General features: G+C 35.7%; 2 protein-coding genes across 10 annotated transcripts; both read left to right on the plus strand.

The window, feature by feature from the left end:
• Positions 1 to 359: 359 nt before the first annotated feature.
• Positions 360 to 7557, plus strand: LOC141646906 (vascular-related unknown protein 1-like). 8 transcript variants are annotated; one of them, XM_074454904.1, is made up of 6 exons: positions 361 to 2947; positions 3051 to 3173; positions 5758 to 5805; positions 6084 to 6343; positions 6516 to 6623; positions 6735 to 7557. In XM_074454904.1, the coding sequence occupies exons 3-6, from the start codon at positions 5760 to 5762 to the stop codon at positions 6867 to 6869; spliced, it is 549 nt and encodes a 182-aa protein (XP_074311005.1). In that variant the 5' UTR covers positions 361 to 2947; positions 3051 to 3173; positions 5758 to 5759; the 3' UTR covers positions 6870 to 7557. The 8 variants fall into 8 exon arrangements, 6 of the variants coding, with proteins under 6 accessions (XP_074311005.1, XP_074311007.1, XP_074311006.1 ...); XR_012545646.1 differs by having other exon boundaries at positions 363 to 2947; positions 6145 to 6343; XM_074454908.1 differs by having other exon boundaries at positions 368 to 2947; positions 6249 to 6343.
• A 5681-nt stretch (positions 7558 to 13238) lies between these two features.
• Positions 13239 to 22725, plus strand: LOC141646893 (protein disulfide isomerase-like 5-4). 2 transcript variants are annotated; one of them, XM_074454883.1, is made up of 15 exons: positions 13239 to 13465; positions 15390 to 15480; positions 16608 to 16702; positions 18215 to 18272; positions 18845 to 19029; positions 19246 to 19303; positions 20154 to 20194; positions 20301 to 20375; positions 20471 to 20527; positions 20994 to 21060; positions 21174 to 21320; positions 21545 to 21769; positions 21910 to 22062; positions 22161 to 22238; positions 22328 to 22725. In XM_074454883.1, exons 1-15 carry the CDS (start codon positions 13425 to 13427, stop codon positions 22403 to 22405), a joined length of 1449 nt encoding a protein of 482 aa, XP_074310984.1. In that variant the 5' UTR covers positions 13239 to 13424; the 3' UTR covers positions 22406 to 22725. The 2 variants fall into 2 exon arrangements, with proteins under 2 accessions (XP_074310984.1, XP_074310985.1); XM_074454884.1 differs by having other exon boundaries at positions 13289 to 13465; positions 18850 to 19029.
• The last annotated feature ends 206 nt before the right edge of the window (positions 22726 to 22931 follow it).

A 22931-nucleotide genomic window follows, 5' to 3' on the forward strand; every position in this document is an offset into this window, starting at 1 on the left:
GTTTGGGTGCGAAATGAGAATTAGTTATATAATAAAGGTCGAATTTTACCTTCAGTTACCTAAATCTAGTATCAAATACATTACAAAAATAAAATCATAGTTATTTATAACCATAAAATATGTTTTTTTTATTAAATTAAATTTTACCGTTTACTCTCACAAAATACCCATTGAAAGGTGAGTGGGAAGCACATGGAGAGTGCCCCACCTTGTCCCCTCTCTTTTTGTGAGAGGTCACAAGCTTGTGACGGGATTAGCCCGTCACAAGCAAGACTAGCTGATAAGAAATATAGGCGGAGTTACTGTTCGATTATAATCGTTACGGCCTACGGTTCCCTAGTCATCCCAAAAAAAAATTATGTTGTTGCTCTGCACCACTTATTTATTTACCTATTTCATTTGTTTACCTATTTCATTTTTTACGGTTTTATTCACTTGTTTATCTTTCTATACATTGGGTAATTTGATCCTCCAAATAAATCAATTGTGTACAAAAGGTAAACAAATGAACCGGGTGGAGGGAGACAGAGAGTAGTAACAAGAAGTTTTTCTACTGTCAGCCAAACATGGAGGTATTCTTACAATCCGCTAATATGAGTACTGTATTTTATTCATTGATTTGATCTCTTGTTATCTGCAATTCTTATTATCCCCAAATCTAACCCTAGACGTACGCACATCGGTATTGTTTAGGATACTTCTGCCTTGAACGATTCGCTATAATTGATTTCATTTATTTATTTATTTGATGTCCCTTTCCCTGTTTCTTATGTACGGAGTAGTAGTTTTCAAGAATTGATTATACTATCAATACTTATTGTGTAATACGACCTTACACGGTGAGACGGTTATATTTTATAATTTGGGTGATTATTTAATTAAGGCATTACTTGAAAACCAATTGATTAATTTCATTGAGCTACAACACCTCGTAGCTTGATTTGCCACATCAACTTTTCAAGCTACATTGCTTCCGAGTTACATACTCGGTAAGCAACAAACACCTTGTAACTAGCTTGGTCTTGCATCACCTCATTCAGCCAATAGTAAGCAAGCTACTTAAATTTAAGGTAGTTGCTTGCAAACAAATAATTCAATTTTTTTTTTTTTCTTCCAAGGGTAAGGAGGTTGCTTGACAATTTACAAAAATTGCAAACAAGCGTTTTATTCAAAATGCTTTTTGGAGTTGGGGCTCATTAGCCTTTTGTTTATTTGTTTTTGAGGGACTGGTGGCGAAGTGGGCACATTTTGAGTATTCACTTACTCTAAGAGCACCCACATTGAAGAGGATACACCATCCTCTTAGGACTCTCTCTCATCTAAGAGGATGTCCTCTTCAATGTGGATACATCCTTTTAGTGTCCTCTTTGAAGATGAAGAGGAAGACATCCTCTATTTATGGAGTATGTCCTTATTTTGGCCCTTGTGCCATATAAGAGAGAAAAAGTGTGATGGGGTTCTACTTTAAAGGTGGAAAGGAGAGGAACACAACATCCTCTTTGATGTGGAGAAAAAGAGAGCAAGAGGATGGGAAATTGGAAAATGTGGCAAAAAATAAGAGAAAATATTATACCCAATGAAAAAATTAGAAAAAATAAAGATGTTGAAGAAGACCTCCTCTTCAATGTGGATGCTCTAATCCCTAAATTATCGGCCACATCTAAATTTTGGATTTCAGAAATAGAGTTGTTTAAAGATAGCCCGTATGGTCCACAAAATAAGCGGATTGGAAACGGGCAATGCTTTTTTAAATATTTACGAAGGGGTCAAACTTGAAAGGTTGAACCAATATATGATGCCGTGATTAAGATTGTGGTTTTGCGTATTTTTTTTGCTAAATAGGGTTATTTAGCAAATTAATTGGATTTTTGGAGTCGGTTTCAAATTATTTGGTGTCAATGGGTCCACGTCTATCACTTTCATTTTTTTTTCCATTTTTAGTTAAAGCCGCTAAGGTCTGTAACGGCTTGTATCCCTACCATTTTGTAGTACCTAATGCAAGTTTTCTTTGTTGGCCATGAAAGCCGCTAGGAATCCTAGCGTGTTTGACTGTTTGCATGCTACTTTTCTAAAAGTTACATGCTTACATCATGTTTGGAAGATGCCATTTTGTAGAGCTGCTAGGGACCTTAGCGGCTTCATTAGTTCGGTTTTTTTCTAAAACATACAATAGCTACCCAAAATGGTAAAAATACAAATCGCTAGCGATCTTAGCGGCTTTACCTAAAAACTGGAAAAAAACTGAGAAAATGATGAAGTGGACCCGTTGCTCCTAAATAGTTTGAAACCGACCCCAAAAATCTAATTAATTTGCTAAATAACCCTATTTAGCCGAAAAATGTGGATAATTATCGGTATCTTCTTGACTTGTAACGCGACCAAGTAATTAAGGTATTGGAGGTTACTGCAACCACATTTTAATGCATTATAGCGAAATGGTAGGGATCAGGCTGTGATGACCAGTTCCGAGATCAAATCTCAAACAGAAATTTAAGCATAGTAACTATGACCTGATAACCTATTGGCTGATAGCTAATCAGAGAATGAGTTATCTATTAGTTCATGAATCTTAAGCAAGTCTTATTACATGTTTGTAGTATGTGCTGTCGTTGCGCAACATGGGATTAACACCTGTACAGTCTGCTATGTCATTGAGCATTCAAGATATCCCAATTTGCTAATCTTGATCATATGACTATTCTTGGATGACAAGCAAAGCATAAACGAGGAATCACGTATTAATTCCGCTCTGAAACCGAGAACAGTCTTAAGATACTGCTGTTTGAAACTTCATCACAGAAGTGTTGAGTTTCACTTATGCATGTCATGGAGGAATTGATACCCATGAACTCTAAACTCTTATATCTTTTGGGCATCTGTCAATCTTCTCTAATTCTTTTATGGATTCCTCAAATGTGCACGTACTTTCGCCTCCTTTAGACGGCAGGTACGTCTCCCATTTAATAGTTGAACCAGTATTGCATTGCTGTACTTGCTGTTTCTTTTATCTTCTGTTCATATGATGATAATATATAAAAATGGCTGTTCAGGTTCAGGTAGGTGCCACCCTGTCGTATGGCTGACTTGGCTGATGACATGTAGGAGCGAGACGGAAGCGGGATGGCACGTGTTTCAATGGGATATATTAATGGAAGAAGACAGTCTTTGACTTGGTATTTTACTAATTTACACCTTTCATTCAAGAGCTATATGTGATTCCAAGAACTGATTAGTCAATCATTGTTTGTGAAGAAGCCACAGAAGAATAATCTTTTTAAACCCTTCATTAAATTTGACTATTGATTATGAGGGCTAAATGTGAGTTGGGTGCTTTTCTAATCTAAGTGACTCCATTTTTAAATTACTAGGATTACAGTGTCGGAACGAAAGATTGACCTTTAAATAAATCTCTTATCGAATTCCTAGTGGTGAATTAAATTGCGAAAACATATTGAATAATAGCCACTTTTATCGTCGGTAGCGTCGACCAGGCCCCAAGATGAGTATTGAGGATATAGATGATCATTAGATACTTTTTTCTGTCATTGCCTTTGTTCTACAGGTTAAATATCAGCAGGAGATGATATTAATACGGTGAAATTCTGATAAATGATACTCCCTCCTATTCACTATAATCTTCCCTTTGTTTGTGGGAATGAGTATTAAGGCGATGAATAAAATAAGAGTAAAAGAGTTGGGTGGGGTTTGATGATAGGAGAGAAGAATGAATAATTATTAGGAGTTAAATAAGGAATTGTGGGCCACAAACATTAAGGGGAGGAATAAAATAAGAGTAAAAGAGTTGGGTGGGGTTTGGTGATAGTAGAGAGGGATGAATAAAATAAGAGTAAAAGTTTCCAAAAATAGAAAGGGGAAGAAAACCTGAATAATCTCTTTTAGAAAATAGGGGAGATTATAGTGAATAGAAGGGAGTATAATAATTTAAATGATCACTAAAATGGTTCCGCTTCATTATTTTATTTAGTACTCCGTATCAGTCTTTCCATGCAATTCTCGACAGAGTTTTCATCTTGTGTTATTCGGAAACGTCTCTGTGTTACTAACACAAGGGTAAAAGCTCCGTACATCCGATATTCCGATCCCCCTTACCACTTGTCCCGCAAATTTGCTGGAGCCATTCAGGCATTGACGTAAGTAGTAGTCGTATCATGGGTTAGCAGAACTTCAAAAATTGTTTTTAGGGTAGTACAATGGCCATTGGCCATTGTTGTTAACCTTATCCACCTGGCTACTAATGATTTGTTAAGGTTTGCATTTTGCAAGTCTTATGATAGATGAAGAGTAAGCAAGCCCCAACAAAAAAAAAATGTTTCTTGTCATAGAATAATTCTAGAATAACATTGACAATAAATTGTGTGACAAGTCCAATAAGATCTTGCAAAATATTTGACTTAAATTTACCAAAGATTTTGTTGATTATCCTTGATGAACAAGTTTTGAATTATCTAGTATATTTCTTCGTCGGAGCTTTGACATTTATGTTTTTCTACGATTATGAAATGTTGTGGACTTATCTTTCCGAATATTATGCTGATGCTTATGGCTATGCTATACTGTTGTACTCTATCGAATTGGTCAAGTGATAATTTTTGTGATTTTCTATCCGTCGGTCTTTTTTAAGATGGCCAACATCTGTTTTAAATGTAAAACGGGTCAAATAATAACTCATATAGGTAGCTGAGACAAGAGTTTGCCATTCTTTTGGCATTCTGCTTTTTGTCTTATACATTTATTTGACCCGTTTTATTGTTTAGAACGGGTCTGTCTTAAATAAGAATTTGTGATCGGTAAGCATTCAAAAACAAGAAGACACGAAGCAAAAAGTGCTGAATAATAAGCTAATTTGAGTCCTTTTCTTGGTGATATGGGTATCTTATTTGAAGATAATGTCAAATGTTTCTCAGAAATTAAAGGAGATATTCATGGCCAGCAACCTACGTCAATGCTGACATAATAATGTCATTTATTCTACACGCACACCATGACACAACATGTTAATAATTTGTTCCTATCACATATCATTCTCAGATAGGGTTGTTAATGAAGTGAGTCGTTTCGTCGAGCCATCAGAATCGGTTCGGTCAAACTCAAACTCTAGCCGGGCATGACCAAATCCGAGCTGGTCCCGAGCTCAAATCTCATATTAGAAGCTCAGTTAGGCTTGTTTTAGTTTCTTTTAGCATCATTTAATATTTTTACTATATTTATGTTAAAATTATACTCCGTCCGTCCCGGTTATTTGTTGTCCAATTCCATTTTGGTGTGTCTTAGTCAATTGTTGTCCTTTCTATTTTAGGAATGCATTTGATAAGCAATTTGGTCATTCACACTCAATTTGGTCCACATGTCATTTAGTAATTGACCCTCTCCTCTTTCCTTGGTCTTTGTGCCAAAACAAAAGGACAACAAATGACCGAGACGGAGGGAGTATGTTACTTACTTACTTTTGTATTATAATTAAAATATATCATTTTTCAAAATATTTATTTTTATTTAGATTTATGAGAAAATGGAAAGAATATAATGACAAACCGAGCTAAAGTGGCTTGAGCTTTTTCCAAGTTAAGCTCGAGCTTCAGTTTTTTAGGTTCAACGATCTCTTAGCCGCACCCAAGCTCAAGCTCAAAATTCCGCCCAATCTCGAGCCCATCCAAGCTCGAGCTCAGTTCGGCTCGGTTACCCTATTCCGAGGGTTAATGTCAGTTAGTGGAATGAATATGTTTCTGAACGTTTCAGGTATGAACAACTGCCAAGGTGTCCTGAAAATTGACCAAATCTTTCAAGGTAATGTTGGATTGTTGGATGCCTCATGCCCTTGTTTTGTTTTAGTGGAAGGCAAGTGCTTTTCAGACAAAAAACGTGGTGGATAATCTTTTGTCATGATTGAATTTTTCTATTATTGATGAGGTCAAACACCCTGTGCTTTTGTTGCAGTAATTTATTTTCTTTGCTGCTTATAAAAGACCGAAAATAAATTAGTTTCAGCATTTTAACACAAACTTCCGAATTACCTAAACTTATATAATTTCCTCTTTTTTCTGTACTACTTGCTAAAATGGAAGACTCTTTGAGCACCACAAACAATTACTCGGTTTCTAAATGTGAATCTTCTTCGGAGAACAGTGGTTGGTCTTTGTACATTGACGATTCTGAGGATAGCAGTAGCATTGCCTGCAGTAGCTCTTGTTCTGAACCTCAGTGTTCTGCTGTATATAATGTTGTATCAGCTAGGCCACCTGTCGCCAAAAGGCGGAAAATTACAGCGGATTTTATTGATCATGATCTGGAGGATACTGCAAGCTCCCCTGTTTGTAGTTCCAAGGTAAGATGCAGTTAACAATCTTATGTCGAATATATTACTTCTGTTATTACTCGGCCTAGGGTATGGCCGTATGGGTGTAAGAGTCAGACTCGACAGTAGTCGTGACTCAACTTCATTTGTGTTATATTTATATTTGCTGAAACTGCTTCCTTAATCGGTCTTTTGCGTATAGGTTGAGGAGTTGGAAAACTTGCGTACGAAATTCCAAGGTAGAGATGATGATTTGAGCATGGCACTGGCAAATCAGATAGGCGAACTTGATTACGATAGCTGTTCTAAGGTATGCTGAAAGTTTCTCACTTATCTTGATCCTTAATATCAATTGTTTCTGAGATGTGCGATTTTGTTAAACGTTTGTCTAATGAAATTCATCATCGCGTTGTTTTTACAGGAAAAAATAAATACCGCAACCCAAATTGGAGAACTGATGGAATCAAATTTGGATTGGAAAGAAATGAGCTATACAAAACTTAGGGAGAAGGGACTTTGTTTGGTTCCTGTTTCTATGTTGTTCAACTTTCCGTGAATGAAGAATTCCGAAAACCTATATGAGACGGTTTTTGGAATGTGAGACCGTCTCATACAAAATGACTCACTGGCTTGACAGAGAATATACAAGAGCTGCATCAAGGTCTTCCTGTCTCTAAACTGAAGATTACCAAAAGGTACGCCAGTAAACAAGTGAGGTGCTGAGATGGAGGCGGAATGGACATGAACTGCATTAAGGGATATTCATTGCTAGCATCAGCGGCTTCTTGTAGCAGTCGAATATTTTGAGTCAGCCGCATGTATGACACAACTCCGTGATCATGAATGATTTCGAGATTAGGTTTCAAACCGAGATTGTATGTCACGGGTTTATGGGTAATGGTGGGCAAAATCCGGTTTGGACTGGTCCGGACCGAAATCTACCGGAACTGGAATTAAAAATTCCGGTCCGGTCTCCAGTCCACTATTTTCTAAGATTCCGGTCCGGTCCATAATTTTTGCAGTTCCGGTTCCGGTCCGGTTTTGGACAGGTGTCCACCCCTATCTAAATGTTGAAGACCACCATATTTTAGGGCTGAGCCAAATCTCTTGTAAATGACCCATGTGTATTGGGCTGAAGGTCAATCAATGATCCATGGATATTATGTTGACTACATGAAAATTGTGTTGGCTTTTTGCATGATATTTCAAACATTGTCGAAGACGGATATGTCTGTTTTAAACAAGAATTTGTGTTTCATGTGAATCATCTCTCCCTCACTTTTTTCACTCTTTCTACCATTTCTCATGAAAAGCAATTTATTAAAAAGTCGATAATATAAACCGATTTATGAACAAATTTAATATGAATTAGCAAAATCATACAGAAAAAAAAAATCGACTTCTATATTATAACTAGATAAATCCATCAAATATAGTTAACTGAATTTATCTAAATCAGTTCGTCTGGGACGAGATTGTTATACATAGTACAACATACGGAGTAATTGTTATGCTACTACATATTATTAAATGAAATGCATTATAAAATACATAACGGTTTTTCTAATTGTGTGTGCCCTTTACGCTCTTAGGGCACACATTATTAGAAAAACCGAAAATACAAATTGTTGTACGTCTTAACAATCTCGTTAGGCGTAAATCATATTGTTATGTAAAAGAAACAATGGATTTTGAAGACGACATTGTAACAAAGTTATGATTTCTTTTCCTCTTTATTCGCCAGAGATGGTGAAGGTGGAGGTGAAGGTGAAGCTGAAGCTGAAGCTAAACGCGCTTGTTCTTTGTCGATCTCTGCTCTTCGCTTTATCGGTCCGCAAACATCATTACAGCTATGGGTACATTTCTCTTCTGTAGCGTCATTTACAAGCAAACAAATCCCCATGCATTTATCTTCGCATGGTATTTCTTGAGACGGTCCAGGTGCAGGAGCAGGTGACGATATTTCACCATTTATAATTGTTGAGGAAATTAATATACTAAATAAAAATATCGAAATCATAACGGACTTACTGAATTTCATCTTTGTCTTCTTTTTCTTGTTTCTTTGATGAACAATATGAATAATAACCCAATAAACCCGCCTTAGCTTGGTCGGGTTTGGGGTTATTCAAACAACTCTTTAAATATATTTTTAAGTTTTTTCTTACAAGATATACATTATTGTAAGATGATATTATATATAAAAATTTGGAGGAATTACAATGGTATTGAAATAACTAATAATAGTTTAGGCTAATTAATTAAAGGTGTTTTTTTTGTTGACAATCTTAGCTATCATGAAAAAAGGTTATATTTAGTTGATTATGAATATAGCCATCCAGTTGTAATTGCTAAATTGTTGGCTTAATAATACTCTTCCTATGTTATGGTTGGTTCTTATTGTGTTGATACACCTAAATTATACAGAGTAAAATAAAGCAACTAGAATAATGATTACATCATTACATGTTTTCTTTGAACTCCCAATTAACCTCCCTTAAGATGGCGTATCACCGTTTTAAGATTAAAACTAGATCGATGAACACCTTACTTTATTAGATTGAGGGTAAACATGTTCCTGATTCAATATATTTCGCTTTTGTTTTATCTCTTTTTTATATTTAAGACGAATATACTCATCTTAAACACGGAGTTAGAATTTATGCTTGACTTAAATGGTACATATAATTAGGGGATAATTTCCATGGTGCCTCTAATTGCATTTAAACTAGCCGTTAGAAGTATTTGATATCAAGGTATGTTGTGCACATATCTCAAACCTCAGGGGTATTTGGTGCAAGTAATAGTTGGTTGAAGCTAGTTAATAGGAGCTTTAAAAAGTTGTTGCTGGAGCTAATTTTCCCCCAAAAAGTTAACAACTCAATAAATTGACTGCCTTATAATATTTAACGGTGTTAAGGCTAAAGGATAGATGGTCCATGTACTATTTTGAAACTTCATGGGTACCATGAGCACATTTCTAAGAAGTTGGGTACAATGTGAATTTAATCAAAACATAGGGGCGCCATGAGAATTATCCCTATAATTAGTGTAACGATCTTTCTAGCGTGTGCCCCAATAAGGACACATGTTAATAAGCTAACTAGAGAAAGATTGTTGAAATTATTTCACTAATTATGGTAAATATGAGTTTTATACAATAATTTTCATGATATATTCTTAACAATCTTCCTTTAATTAGAGTAACATGTGTACTTAGGGAACACGTTATAAAAAATGCTAATGTAAACACCTACGTTATGCACTCCATAAAACATTTAATGATGAAATTTATCTCTAATAAATAAAAACATATTTTTTTTGTGCATAAAAAGTTTAGGTTTAAAGGTAGGCCTTACCCAGTCCAAGGTCAGGGCAGACCACCGGCCTCTTTAAGGACTTAAAGTGGTGTTTACAGATCGCATACTAACAAGGCTATATTTTAACTCAATGGGAATCAAACCCCTAACTTTATAACCAAAAGGTGGAGTTTTTACCATTGGGATCAACCCGTATTGGTAATAATAAGCATATTAACGGGACGAAAAGAGACTCAAAACACGTCTACCTTTAAGGATCTTTGTTGATGATTTGATCCTCAACCTAAAACCAAAAATAGTACTCTGTTGTCTCCGTATATGATAATCAGTCATTTAGACGACCCTTCCAAAATGTGATGCTATTTGCATATAGAAAGAGACGTCTACAAAAAACAAAAAAGAGATAAATAAATCAAAACAACTTATATAACGATCGAGTAAACATTTGCGATTTTTTCTTGAAATAATGCTTAGAAATAAAATAAAATAAAAATTACCGTTTTGGTGTCGGAATTAAAACTATTTGACAAAATAATGTTCACGCAGGCCCGAAAATTCATGAACCTGAGACGCATAAACAAACACATCATTCACAATGACTAACTTTAACATAAGGAAAAACATTTTACCGTAAACACGCCATTGTCAATGACATGTCTATTCAAGTAGACTCCATTTGGACACTTTTTAATCATTATAATGCGCTTTTGATAAAAATACATCTTTCATTTCCTCCTTCTCAATTCTCTCAATATACTGCGTAGTAAAAAAAAAAAGAAAAAAAAAAGACTGTGTGACGTGAACACATCCCACCACTAACCACCACCTCCCATAACTAACCCTCCCCCTCTAGTACACCACCAGAGTCTCTTTCCCCGGCGATTCGCTCGCTAGTGTGGGCAACCATCGTCTTCGACGACCGTAGAGTCCCCTTCTCCCTCCAGTCACTAGCATACCACATGCACTACCACACTTGCCACCCCATTCCTCCAGAAGCAAACCCTCCCCTAACCGGTGTCCTCACCACCTCCTCTTACCTCTGACGAACTCGACCCATATCTCACTCCCCACTATAAAACGCACGCAGACCAACACCCTCTCTCCCGTACGCTACCACTTCCATCCCCCTGCAGTCCTACACCTATCGGCCTCCCCCTTCGTCTCTCCTCATGAGTCATGCCACCTCCACTGCCGTCCACCACCATAACACCACCTCACTGTTGGAGTATAGAGTCAGTTGAATCAGTTACGAGTTAGTTAGACCATAGTCTAACAACCATAGTTAGTTATTCATAAAATAAGTCGGTGCATTGCTTAATATATAGAAGGATTACATTGATCATGTATACAACTTAATACAAACATCAATAAAATTCTCACATTTAATCATTCATACAATTCTTTCGTTTCTCTCTTTATACTTTCTCATCATATTCAGTCTTTCATCATGAAGATGATCAAACATCTTCACCCACCTCTCCCCTCTCCCAGCGAGCTATTAATAATCTGCAATTACCAAATCAATTAGTTACTTAGATACAAATTGATAGGCTATCGCACACCTATGCAAAGATAATATTTATACCCTAGCAAAACAAATGAATGTAGTACGTAGGGGTCGAACCACAGAGAGACAGGAGTTGTTAATTAGTTGTTATGGAGAGAATTTTACCTTGAGGTCGGTTATCGTTTGTTGATTGGTTGGTTGGATTATGGAAGAAAACAATAATGATAAAGAAATAATCTAGGGAGGTCGGGTCACACATGCAAATTATGTAAATGCTCAAATTAAACATAGGAGTTGATAAATCGTTAATTGTTTAGGCTTAGAGACACCCACCTTACGATATTAGTGTCAACCATAGACCGGGTCCTAGAGAAACTTTCGTCCATGACTAGGTCGTCCTACTACACATGCTTAGTCTAATTCAATTCCGTGCCTCTCGACTTTAGAACGAATGAACAAACTTAATCAATGAATAAGACCTTTAAACAAAGATTAAACATTAAGGTGCAAACATGTGATAGAAACAATTAGACAATATTATATCAACCTAATTTAACATTTTACAAATACTTTTTATGCATGGTTCCCTTCATTCCCTAGACAAAAGAAACTACTCTAACATGGTGGAAATGTAAATTAAACTAATAATAAATGAAAACATAATGAAAATATGAATAAGAAATTACCTTGCAATTGAAAATGAAAATGAAAATGGAAGAACAATACTTGTAATATAAATAACTTGTAAATGTAAATTGTTTTATAACTTGTAACGTAAATAAGAAATGTAAATAACATAAAGTAAATCTAAACTAAACTAAACTAAAAGCTAACCTAAACTAACTACTAAATTTAAAGAGAATTTCTATGTAAAAATGTGTAGAAAGATGGTGTCTAGATGTTGAAGTCTACACCCTTTATATAGGAAATAAGAGGTGAAACTTAGAGCAAATACAAAGGGTCAGCCCCAAATATTTTCTCTTAATTACTTGAGTAATTGCCTAGAGAATCCCATGTTGGCATCAACTCCTTCTTAATTGCACAATTAGCATCCAAAGAGCATCTTAAGATGAGCATCCAAGGCATTCTCACATCTTCTTCTACTTGGGCTTTAACACTTGATTTTATACTTGGGCTCATTTCTTGACTTGTGTTGTGCATTTCTCAAATTAATCCACCACATTTGCTCATGCAAGTCCATGCACTTCCAACACTTAGTCCAATCTTGCTCTCATACTTAGCCTTGCTTCTAGTGTTGGCACATTTTATAGTACTTTAGCTCATTTAGCTCATTTTCCTACAAAACACACTTGAACACGCAATTGCACTAGAAACACAATAGTAGCTTAAAAACAATTTAATAAGTGCTAAATGATATGTAAAATCAAATTAATATAAGGGATTAACATGTATAAAATATGCACTTATCACAAATTATCATCCATAATCTAAGAGAACTTGATTAGTTCGAGAGAATGAAGTATTATTTTTGGAAATTTAGAAGTTAGAATTAGACCTATGTTTCTCCAAGGGTATCGAAATAGGTAAAAAATAACATAAAATGAATAAAATACCTACCGCGGAAATAAACTACAAATTTTTTCCAATTCATGGATTATACAATTAATTGTATATGTTGTACGGTGTAGAACCTGAACTTTGTGATAAAGTATCCGAACTTTTATGTTAAATAATACTCCCTCCTATTCCGAATAAGTGTCCCCTTTGGACCATAGCACGAAAATTAAGGAATATAGTTAAAATAATGAAAATTATTGTATAGGGGTAAGAATATATGAGTTAAATAATGAAAAGTATCGAATATGATGGATTATGGGTGGTTGGGGTGGTAAATAAAGAAAAGAGCTAAGGGTACGAAAGTAAAAAACCATGTTCAAATATGGTAAATGGGACAGTTATGTGAATAGACGAAAATGGCAAATGGGACAGTTATTTAGAATAGGAGGGAGTATAAGTTTTATTAGAAAGTATTGAACTCATCACTTTACATATCAAAAACATGAATTTTGACTCAGAAAAAATACATATAAGCTCGGAATATACCTTATCTTATGTAGAACTAAATGTATAATCCTACTGGGGAAAATCGATTAAATGGACAAGATCTCAAATTAGATTGACTTTGATAAGAGAAGAGTGAGACTACGTGTGCTTCACTCTCTCTTTATCTACCCCAATTAAAATCGTCAGCAGATCTCAATTTTCTCGACAAATTTTACTTCAATTTTCCGACATTTTGCGGAGATTTTCTCCGTCGGAAAATATGATGTCCTCCACCAAGCTCAAATCCGTTGATTTCTATCGGTATGATCTTTCTTTTCAGTTTTTAATTATAATTTTGATAATGTAGAGTTCATTAATTAGTAGATTAATTAGTGTAATTGCTGTAATTAGGTTGTTTGATTTATAATTAGAGTTAATAATAAGTAGATTTATGTAATTAAGCATGTTGATTATGCATAAATTGTTGAATTTAGGACGAAAATAGTGAATTAACAAGTAGATTAATGTAATTTAACATTTTGATTATGCTTAAATTGTTAATTTTCGGACGAAAGCTGCGGTGTAGAGTTCATTAATAAGCGGATTTGTTGAATTAGTGTGCTGCATATTGATAATTGTTGTTATTAAGTTGTTGATCACTTGATCAGTGTAGTTAAGCTTGTTGATTATGGTTATTATGCTTGAATTATTATTTTTAGGACGGAAGCGGCAGCGTAGAGTTCAGTAAGTAGTAGATTAGTGTAATTAGTGTGCTGCATGTTGATCATTATTAAAATTAAGCTGTTTGCTTCATAATTAAAGGTCCTAATAAGTAGATTAATGTAGTTAAGCATGTTGATTATGCTTGAATTGTTATGTTTAGGACAAAAGCGGTAGTGTAGAGTGAAATGTTTGAGATTAGGACGAAAATCACGATATAGAGTGAAATGTATGAGATTAGTTGACGGATGAGTGAAATTAGTTCGCGGTGATTGTTCTGAAAATTCTTTGTTGGATGAGCAGTTGTAATTAATGCAATGTGGTGAGAATTGTTGATTGATGAGTGAAATTAGTTTGCGATGACTGTTCCAAATATGCTTTGTTGGATGAGCTGTTGTCAGTGCCAAATGTATATGTGTTTAATGTTTTCGCTATATTCTCGTCTTTAGTGTAGTGAATCTAGTGATGTATTTGTACTTGCTTCATTCGTTTTATTTCCATACGTTTGTTGAAATTATGCCTGGAGAATTTTGGACAAACGTATGGATATGTAAGGAAGGGAGGGAGTATGTTTAACGTAGCTTTGTTGGCATTTGGGAGTGAGAGATGAAGCCTGAGCATGTTTTGTACAATGAGCTGCTAACTGTAGGGTGTAGCGAGCGTTGGTCTAGCTCTCTGTGCTGCTAGTTTGTGGTTATTGTATTGCGCTTTAAACAGTACTTCGTCTATATATCGTTAAATTTTTTACATATTCCATTTTGTTACATACATTTCTTTACAACTGTGGGGAATTGTGAATTAAGTTACAAGTATACCATTACCTAAGTTCTAAAATGTAAAGTGCACTTTAATGAGTTTAATCAAAGGGTAAACTTGGATATAAGTCAACTTGCTCCACTTCCTCCATTCATTCCTTGGTTTATGTGCAGAAAAGAAATGTAAAGAACCACGTTAAATAGAGCGGGTATTTGTATGTACATTGACGTTTTTTGCAAGGAGATTTGATAGTAGGATGATTACAAAGGATTTTTGGCTTAAAATTGGCAGTCAGAATAAGGGATTGCTATATGTTAAAACGGCAGAAAAGTTATCCTTCCATGAGTTCAATCAATCCTAACAGACTTTTATAATTAAAATCTCAATAGAGACTAGTTTTCATCCCATCATAAGATGACCCTATAATGTAATCTCTGATAGAACTCACGGAATGTGATATTTTCTTTAGGTCATCTTAAGCAAACTTCGTTATAAATGTCGCACTAGAGGAGTACATTGAACTAATTTTGTTCATGTATCAACATGTCACTTATAGACACGCGAAGGAACCCAAGTGTGTGTAACGATGTCATAGTGAATAGTTATCTATCTACTTATCTAGTAGTGGCTTAAATGGTTGAAATGACAACTAAAACACCACCATAGCTAAACCCTAAAGAAAATGTGGGGTTGGTTTATGTGAATTGTAATAATGACTTATAGTAACATGACTCATTATCTAATTGATCTTCTCCCCATCTGCATGCAGAAAAATTCCCAGAGATTTAACGGAAGCATCATTATCAGGTGCAGGATTGTCCATTGTAGCTGCGTTGGCCATGGTCTTTTTGTTTGGAATGGTAGGTAGCTTTGCGTAATTCTAAAGTTCTCTACTATTGTACAATCTTACCTCATAGTCAATTATCATACATGAGTGTTTTTTTTTTTTTTTTTTTTTTCCATTTCTTGTTATGTTTTGTTTTGCCGGATGGGTGGGTGTGCTTGATATTCTTTACATATGAAGCTAGTCTAACGTGCCTGGAAGCTAACCTGCTTGGCATATCTTAACTTTTTCTAGCTACAAAAGATTTGTTCTCATTTCTTAAACTTGATAATCACGGTTGTAAAATTTGTTGCTTCAAAATTGTATGGCTCATGGTTGCCAGATTCGCTATCAATACGCCCTTGCCAATTCACGATTTGCTTTTATAGGATGTGTTATATGTATTTTTAGTAAGCGACGGAATAGAATTCGTTCTCAACGATTTGCGATTCGTAGATTACCAGAGCGAATCCGGTAACCATGGAACTATGGCCGAACTTATAAGATTAGTTCATTGAGTTCCTCTTGCTTGACTTTGTTACTCATTAACTTTAACTATAGAAAGTTGGTTGGCTGCCAAGGCGCCAAGCTTCAAATGCATGTGCGTGGTCACACTCAAGTCTTATTTTGACTGTGGTAAGAGTCAACTAAATGGGCATCTCAGGGTTCAACAGCTTTGGCACCCTATGCGTAGTGGTATCTCAGGGTTCGACAGCTTTGGCACAAAACCCATAGGTTTTTCATAAACATGTGTAAAAGTGTTACATATTTGCATATATAAGACTCCATTATCTCATATTAAAGGTTCTCCGCTAAAAAAAATTGAATTTGATATTATCACATACCCCGCCCCTTTTTTTCCTGGCCAAGCCACTGATTGAACTCCATGAAAAGAAACCATGTTAGCTCAAGACCCTCTAGTTCTGCAGTGTTTTAGCCTTAGGGTCCTGAAATCCATAACTAAAGGAAGCTTGTGTTAATTATTATCTCCTTTGGTGGTGCTCTGTTTTAGTTGACATTACCTTTTTTTGGTACATATTTTAGTTGACATTACTAACTTTCTAAGTGCTGTCTAGTTGTAAATTCTGTTTTCTCAGCTTTTGAACAAGTTTTGAGTTGTGGTTATGCTTAGGACTGGCTGATTTTTTAAATGCTTTCTTTCAGGAGCTAAGTAGTTATTTATCTTTGAGCACTTCTACATCTGTTGTAGTTGATAAGAGCCCAGATGGAGAGTTCTTACGCATTGAATTCAATATGAGGTATTGACATAATTGGCACTGATTGTCTCAGTTTGTCTGTTCTACTTCTACGTAGTTCTCATCTCTTTACCCTTGTAAGATGTTTGAACTTCCCCTTCCTCTGTCTCATCTTTTTCTGTGTTCATCTTCTGGGCGCAAGGCACAATTAAGAGTCACTAAAAACACCCCATGGTGGCTGAAGCTTACAACACAAATCCTATATTTTTTTTTACTCTTGCTCTTTTTATGATTGTCTATGCCTTTTATCTATAATTCTCTACTCATTTCTCTTTACATGTTAGCATCACTTCCTTGAGGTGCGTTCCTTTGTCTCATCCCCGGGCCCTCAACATCACGGGCCACATATCTTTATGTGCCTCATGGCTTATAAAACCAAGGATGACTGACAACTTGGTTCGTTGGTGCAAGTAATTGCCTCATCTCCCTAGAGCTCATAGAAGTATGGGCTAGGGTAATGTTGTTTTTGTTGTTGCTGCTGCTATTTGTAGAAGCCTTGATTTATTGAATTAAGACGCAAATGGACAAATTTCGGAAGTGAAATTTTCCAAGAGCCTCCTCAGCTTCTGGGACTTTTCATATTGACTGATGAATAATTGAGTGACAGCATAACTTTTTGAATTTCTTTGTATGTCGACCAGTTGATAAGTCTGTACTCCCCTTCAATCTTTTTGGTAATTTTGGAGAAAGTAGTGACTGGGTTCAGTGGCACAGTGGATCCAGAAAAGTAATTCCATAGTCGTGATTTGACATTTTTACCCAAAAAGGAAAGGTAAATAACCAAAGTGATTGGCTACAAATGGAAATTGTAAAGAACCAAAAGATTGAAGGGAGTACTACTTTAAAAAAAAAGGAAGTAGATGAATAGCGCCGCACCGTTTCTGTGCTTCAAATTTGAATAACTAATAGTTGAATACCACTTAGACAAGGATGGACAACATGGATATGTGCTCTATTTAATTTCCATGTTGTAGTTTTTTCTTTTCTGTTTTTTTTTTACTGCAAACAAGAAATTCTTGTTACTCATCTCCTGTTTTCAGTAGTTTATCTTGTTAGGAATTGTTAAGAAGCTCATAATCTCATATTATGTGGTTTACCCATATGGCCACGTGTGAGTGTCCCACATTTACAAAATGAAGAGGGAATTCACTACTTTATAAATCAAGTTGCTGTTACTCCTATCACCAATTGGTTTTAGGATGAACATCATTGGACATATGAAGTGGGCTCTCTTTCCTCTTTGTGGGTGTGACTCAGTCCCGTTAGAACCCATGGAATGGACTCAATGGAGTATTAATGGTAGATTTTCATATCTGAACTGTGTTACTATTGCTATTTTAGTTGTCTTTTTTGTCTGGGTGCTGCCATATCATTACCATGTTTCTAATTATTTTTATAAATTTGAATTTTATTGTAAACCCTTTCTTGCTCCCATTGAGTCCCTATTAGAATTTTATACTTTCCTTTAGCTTATGTAAATTATGGTACTAACGTTTCTGTGAATTATTTATGTAGCTTTCCAGCCCTTTCTTGTGAATTTGCTTCTGTGGATGTGAGCGATGCCTTGGGAACGGTAATTACCATCTTCCTATCGCTTCATGTTACCTTATATTCCATTATTCCCCCTCTTTGCAATATTATGAATGCTAAAAGGACATTTTTTTACTTGCAAGTTTCACTGAAAAAGTAATTCATCTGGGCTCTTTGTTCCATTTATTGGTAATTTTTTGCTTTTGGGTCATGGAAGTGCTGTTGTGTTGAAACTTAATTGCCTTGTTCGTCTAAATCAACGGTCAAATCAGAAGTTTTCCCTTCAGTCTGCACCATGGAGAATCTCACTGGTCTAGTTACTTTTGGACGAAGTCATAGGAGAGAGGCAGTAGTACTGTAGGAGGGGAGAGATTTAGAACCCTGTAATGGGGTAAATTATGTCACGTGGATATTTCTTTCTTTATCTTCATAGTGAAGTTTGATGGTTGGCTGGTTGCGACATCTTATGTATATTCTTGAAGTTTTTACCTTTAATCTCTTTTTATTTATTATTAGGGCTGCTAACATCCTCCCCTTATGTTGGTGGGGAGTTTGAGGCGTCGTTTTGCTTTGAAAATTCTGTTAATCGTCTCAATTTTGAGTATTTATTTTCAGAACAGGTTGAATATAACAAAGACCATCCGCAAGTTCTCAATAGACTCTCACCTGAGACCAACTGGTCCGGAGTACCTATCTGGATCGACCACAAATCTTGTTAAGCATGATGATGATGGTGAGGAAGACTATGGTGAAGGTTCTCTTGCTCTCAATGGGCAAAATTTTGAGAGGGTTGCACAGGAGTAAGTTTTTAGTTCATTATATATATATATATGTTTAGTATTTTCTCAATTGCTTTTTTGAATTTTTTTTATAGTACGGAGTATAACTGTATCTATTGTTGATTGTGCAATATAAACTACTTGTTTTTAGTTGGCTGAAACATAAACTATGGACATGTCCCATGGCCATGACATGTAGCTTGCATACTTAATTGATGTTTGGCTTTGCTTTTACAGGCATGATATTTTGGTGGTCAACTTTTATGCGCCTTGGTGTTTCTGGAGCAAAAGACTGGTACGTTCTCTGGAAACCCGTCCAACTTCTAGCATTGTTTTGGTAATGTGAAGGTTGACACCATCCCTAAGTTTGTCCTGTTGGTGCTTGGTGTATGTGAAATTGATAGATCCAAGACACCATCCATGACAAATCTGCTGAACAATGCAATATTTTGATCTAATTAAGCTGATTATTTCAATTCAATGGAATTTATGTTTTTTTTTCCTTTTAATATAAATGGCACTTGGTAAAATGTTTCTCATCGTGAGAAAAGATTTCGCTCTTGTTTTGGTTTTGTGAAGCAGGACATCATCCCCAAGTCTGTACCATTTGGTAAATGACTATTTGATGTGTACATGATAAAAATATGCTCTTTGTCCCTGAATCTCCTTTGCCATTGCAATACCTTGACATGAATATGCTGTTCATCATAATCCATGAAAATTGGCCTGTGGTTTCAGATTGATAGGAAACTGTGCGTAGCCCTAAGCCCCTAACTCTATGGCCTTTATTTCCTCTCTCAAAGACGACTTTATAACCTTTTGACACAGTAAACGATATAGCTTGTCTTTCTTTTAGCTGCTGCTGTTGAGCACCAACCCACTTATAAGTCCTAAAGCCTTTAATTGTGCATATCTTAAAAATTTCTTGATCAACTAATGGGATACCATGATGAAGTTTCTATTCTCGCAGCATAACTGTGCTGCAATTTTTTGGTCATTGATGCGCTTGATCATTGATACCTTAATTGTTATAACGCTTTCCCTTGCAAATCTTGTGTTTTGTATAACTGGTATCATTGATTGCTTTGTATTTAGTAATCTACCGTGGAATAATGTTAACACCTTGAATTTGATTCTTTGCTCAGAAACCTTCATGGGAGAAAGCAGCAAATATTATTAGGGAGAGGTATGCGATTGTCGTTTTGTGTGGCCTTTTCTTCTTTTACATCATGTTGATCTGCTGATAAAGATTCTTAAAAAGTTTCATAATCACTCGTTCGTTTCTACTTCAGACATGATCCCGAAGCAGATGGACGGATTCTTTTGGGTAAAGTTGATTGCACTGAACAAGTTGATTTGTGCAGAAAGTAATTTTCTTTATTAGCTATTTATATTATTGAGAGCTCCGGGTAATAGAATTTGATCTTTGAGGGATTAAGAATTTTGTTCTGTGAATTTACAGGCATCACATACAGGGTTACCCATCTATTAGAGTTTTCAGGAAAGGAACGGACTTGAAGTAAGTTGAATGTAGATATCTATTTTTAATGCTCCAACTATGTTATCACAACAGTGGTAAATCAAACTGAAGCATTAAATCTGTTTTATGAATTTAGAATCATGTTTTTTGTCTATTGCTCTTTGAATTTGCTATTTTCTCCAGTTGCCACTATAGAGCCTTAATTTGTTTACCCTCGATACTTGACAGTATTGAAGTCATTTTATAAGTGAAATATTACACATGGGATATGTTGATGTCCTATTCATTATGTTGATGTTGAAGTCATTAGGTGGTTTTGCCACTTGTCATGTTCCAAGACTTCCACCAAGTAAAGCAATTGTAATCCCCCATCAACATGTACCGTTGTTTTCAACATAACCTGCACATATTGTATCCAATCAATGTGTAATGAGCACTACATGTATTTTGAGTAAGCTTCTCATCTGCATCAAATTCATCTCAGTTTATTTGTTTTCACAACCAGGGACGATCATGGCCACCATGAACACGAGTCTTATTATGGAGATCGCGACACCGAGAGTCTAGTTAAGGTAATCGGGTTTGGTTTAAAAATGCGGGAAGCTTTTTCATCCACTCTGCTACTTACTATTGCCTTGATATCATTCTCATTGTCTGGTTATTTAGAATCTTCTCTGCTTTGTAGTTTTTTGAATCTCAACTCACATCAATTCCATTGGAGAAGCAACATCTGGCTATTGAGGATAAGTCTGATAATAAGACTCAGAATGTAAAGAGACCTGCACCGCCTTCAGGTGGCTGTAGAATTGAAGGATTTGTTCGTGTTAAGAAGGCAAGTGAAACTTACTCACATTACGTTTCATATGCTCAGGAGAGCTATGTTATTAATTATAACATGTTAAATCATGTGTGCAGAGTATGATGTAAAGTCTTTTCGACATATATTTTTTACCTTGTTCTAATTTGTTTGATATATTATGCAGCCTGACCTGATATCTGTAGTGCAACATTTGACTAGTTTCGTTATGTAAATATTTTTTTCACTGTACCTTACAGGTGCCTGGCAACCTTGTCATCTCTGCTCGCTCTGGATCACATTCATTTGATGCATCTAAGATGAACATGTCACATGTCATCACTCACTTTTCCTTTGGAAAGACCCTCACACCAAGAATAATGAGTGATATAAAGAGAATCAGGCCTTATCTTGGTGCTAGCCATGATCGGTTGAGCGGCCAATCTTATATTACAAAAGATGAGGCCTCAGATGCAAATGTCACCGTGAGTTCTTAAATATATACTCTTCTGCTTATTTCTTATCGTAAATTAATACTTGCGGAGTACTTTGTTTGAGGGGTGGTTTTCTGTTTCCATTTGAAGCTCTTTCAGTTGCACATCTGATCCACTAAATAAAATTGCAGATCGAGCATTATCTACAAGTTGTGAAAAGCGAAGTGAGGACATCAAATGAGCGTACATTGGTCGAGGAGCATGAATATACTGCTCACAGTAGCTTGGTTCACAGTCCCAACATCCCGGTTGCAAAATTTCACTTTGAGCTCTCTCCATTACAGGTCTTGTAACTTAACTACCTTTAGATGCAAATCTATGGCTTAAAGTAGATCTCTATTTTGTACATCTCACATCTCTAACCCCTTACTTTTGTGGCCAGGTGCTGATAACCGAAAATCCCAGGTCTTTCTCACATTTCATTACCAGCGTTTGTGCAATTATTGGGGGCGTTTTCACGGTCAGTTCTCTTTCCATTTTCCTTTTTCGCAACAAAATCTCACTTTTCATGTGCCTTTTTAAGCATTTTACTTTTATGCTTCACTTCAGGTTGCTGGGATATTGGATTCAATTCTGCACAATACAATGCGGATTGTGAAGAAAGTCGAGTTAGGAAAGAATTTTTGATACAAAAAGGGGATAATTAGTTTTTTTTTTTTTCGGGGGTGATCTAGGATTGTTGTTGCCCAGTTTTCGTCATATTGTGACTTTTGGAGTCATATTTAGAGGCGATAACTGTATAGTGTATATGGACATTGAAATGTTAAATTTTTATTCCCCCCAAGAAAGTGCGGAATAATCGCTGTGAATCTGTGATCACTCTATATTTAGGATTCAGTTCGAAATCCCAGCTCAGTGAGTCACTGGCAGTGATGATGTATTGATTGATGATAATAATGCATGCAGTCCTCTGCAGCTCATGTAAGTGATCTTTTTAACACCGTCTACAGCTAGTGTTCCTTCGAACCCCTGCACATTGATGAAAACAAGCTACAAAGTAAATGCTGAAATTAATATATGGAAAAAAGGCACAAAGAGAAGCTGACTTATAATATAAGATGTGATACTATATATAGTCGAAAATTTGTTTTCCGTGTTTGTGCTACCATAAGGAAGTTAAAAATATATTCCGTGGTAGATTTCGTCAACGTTC

This window comes from Silene latifolia, chromosome 3, assembly GCF_048544455.1.
Source record: "Silene latifolia isolate original U9 population chromosome 3, ASM4854445v1, whole genome shotgun sequence".
NCBI lineage: Eukaryota > Viridiplantae > Streptophyta > Magnoliopsida > Caryophyllales > Caryophyllaceae > Silene > Silene latifolia.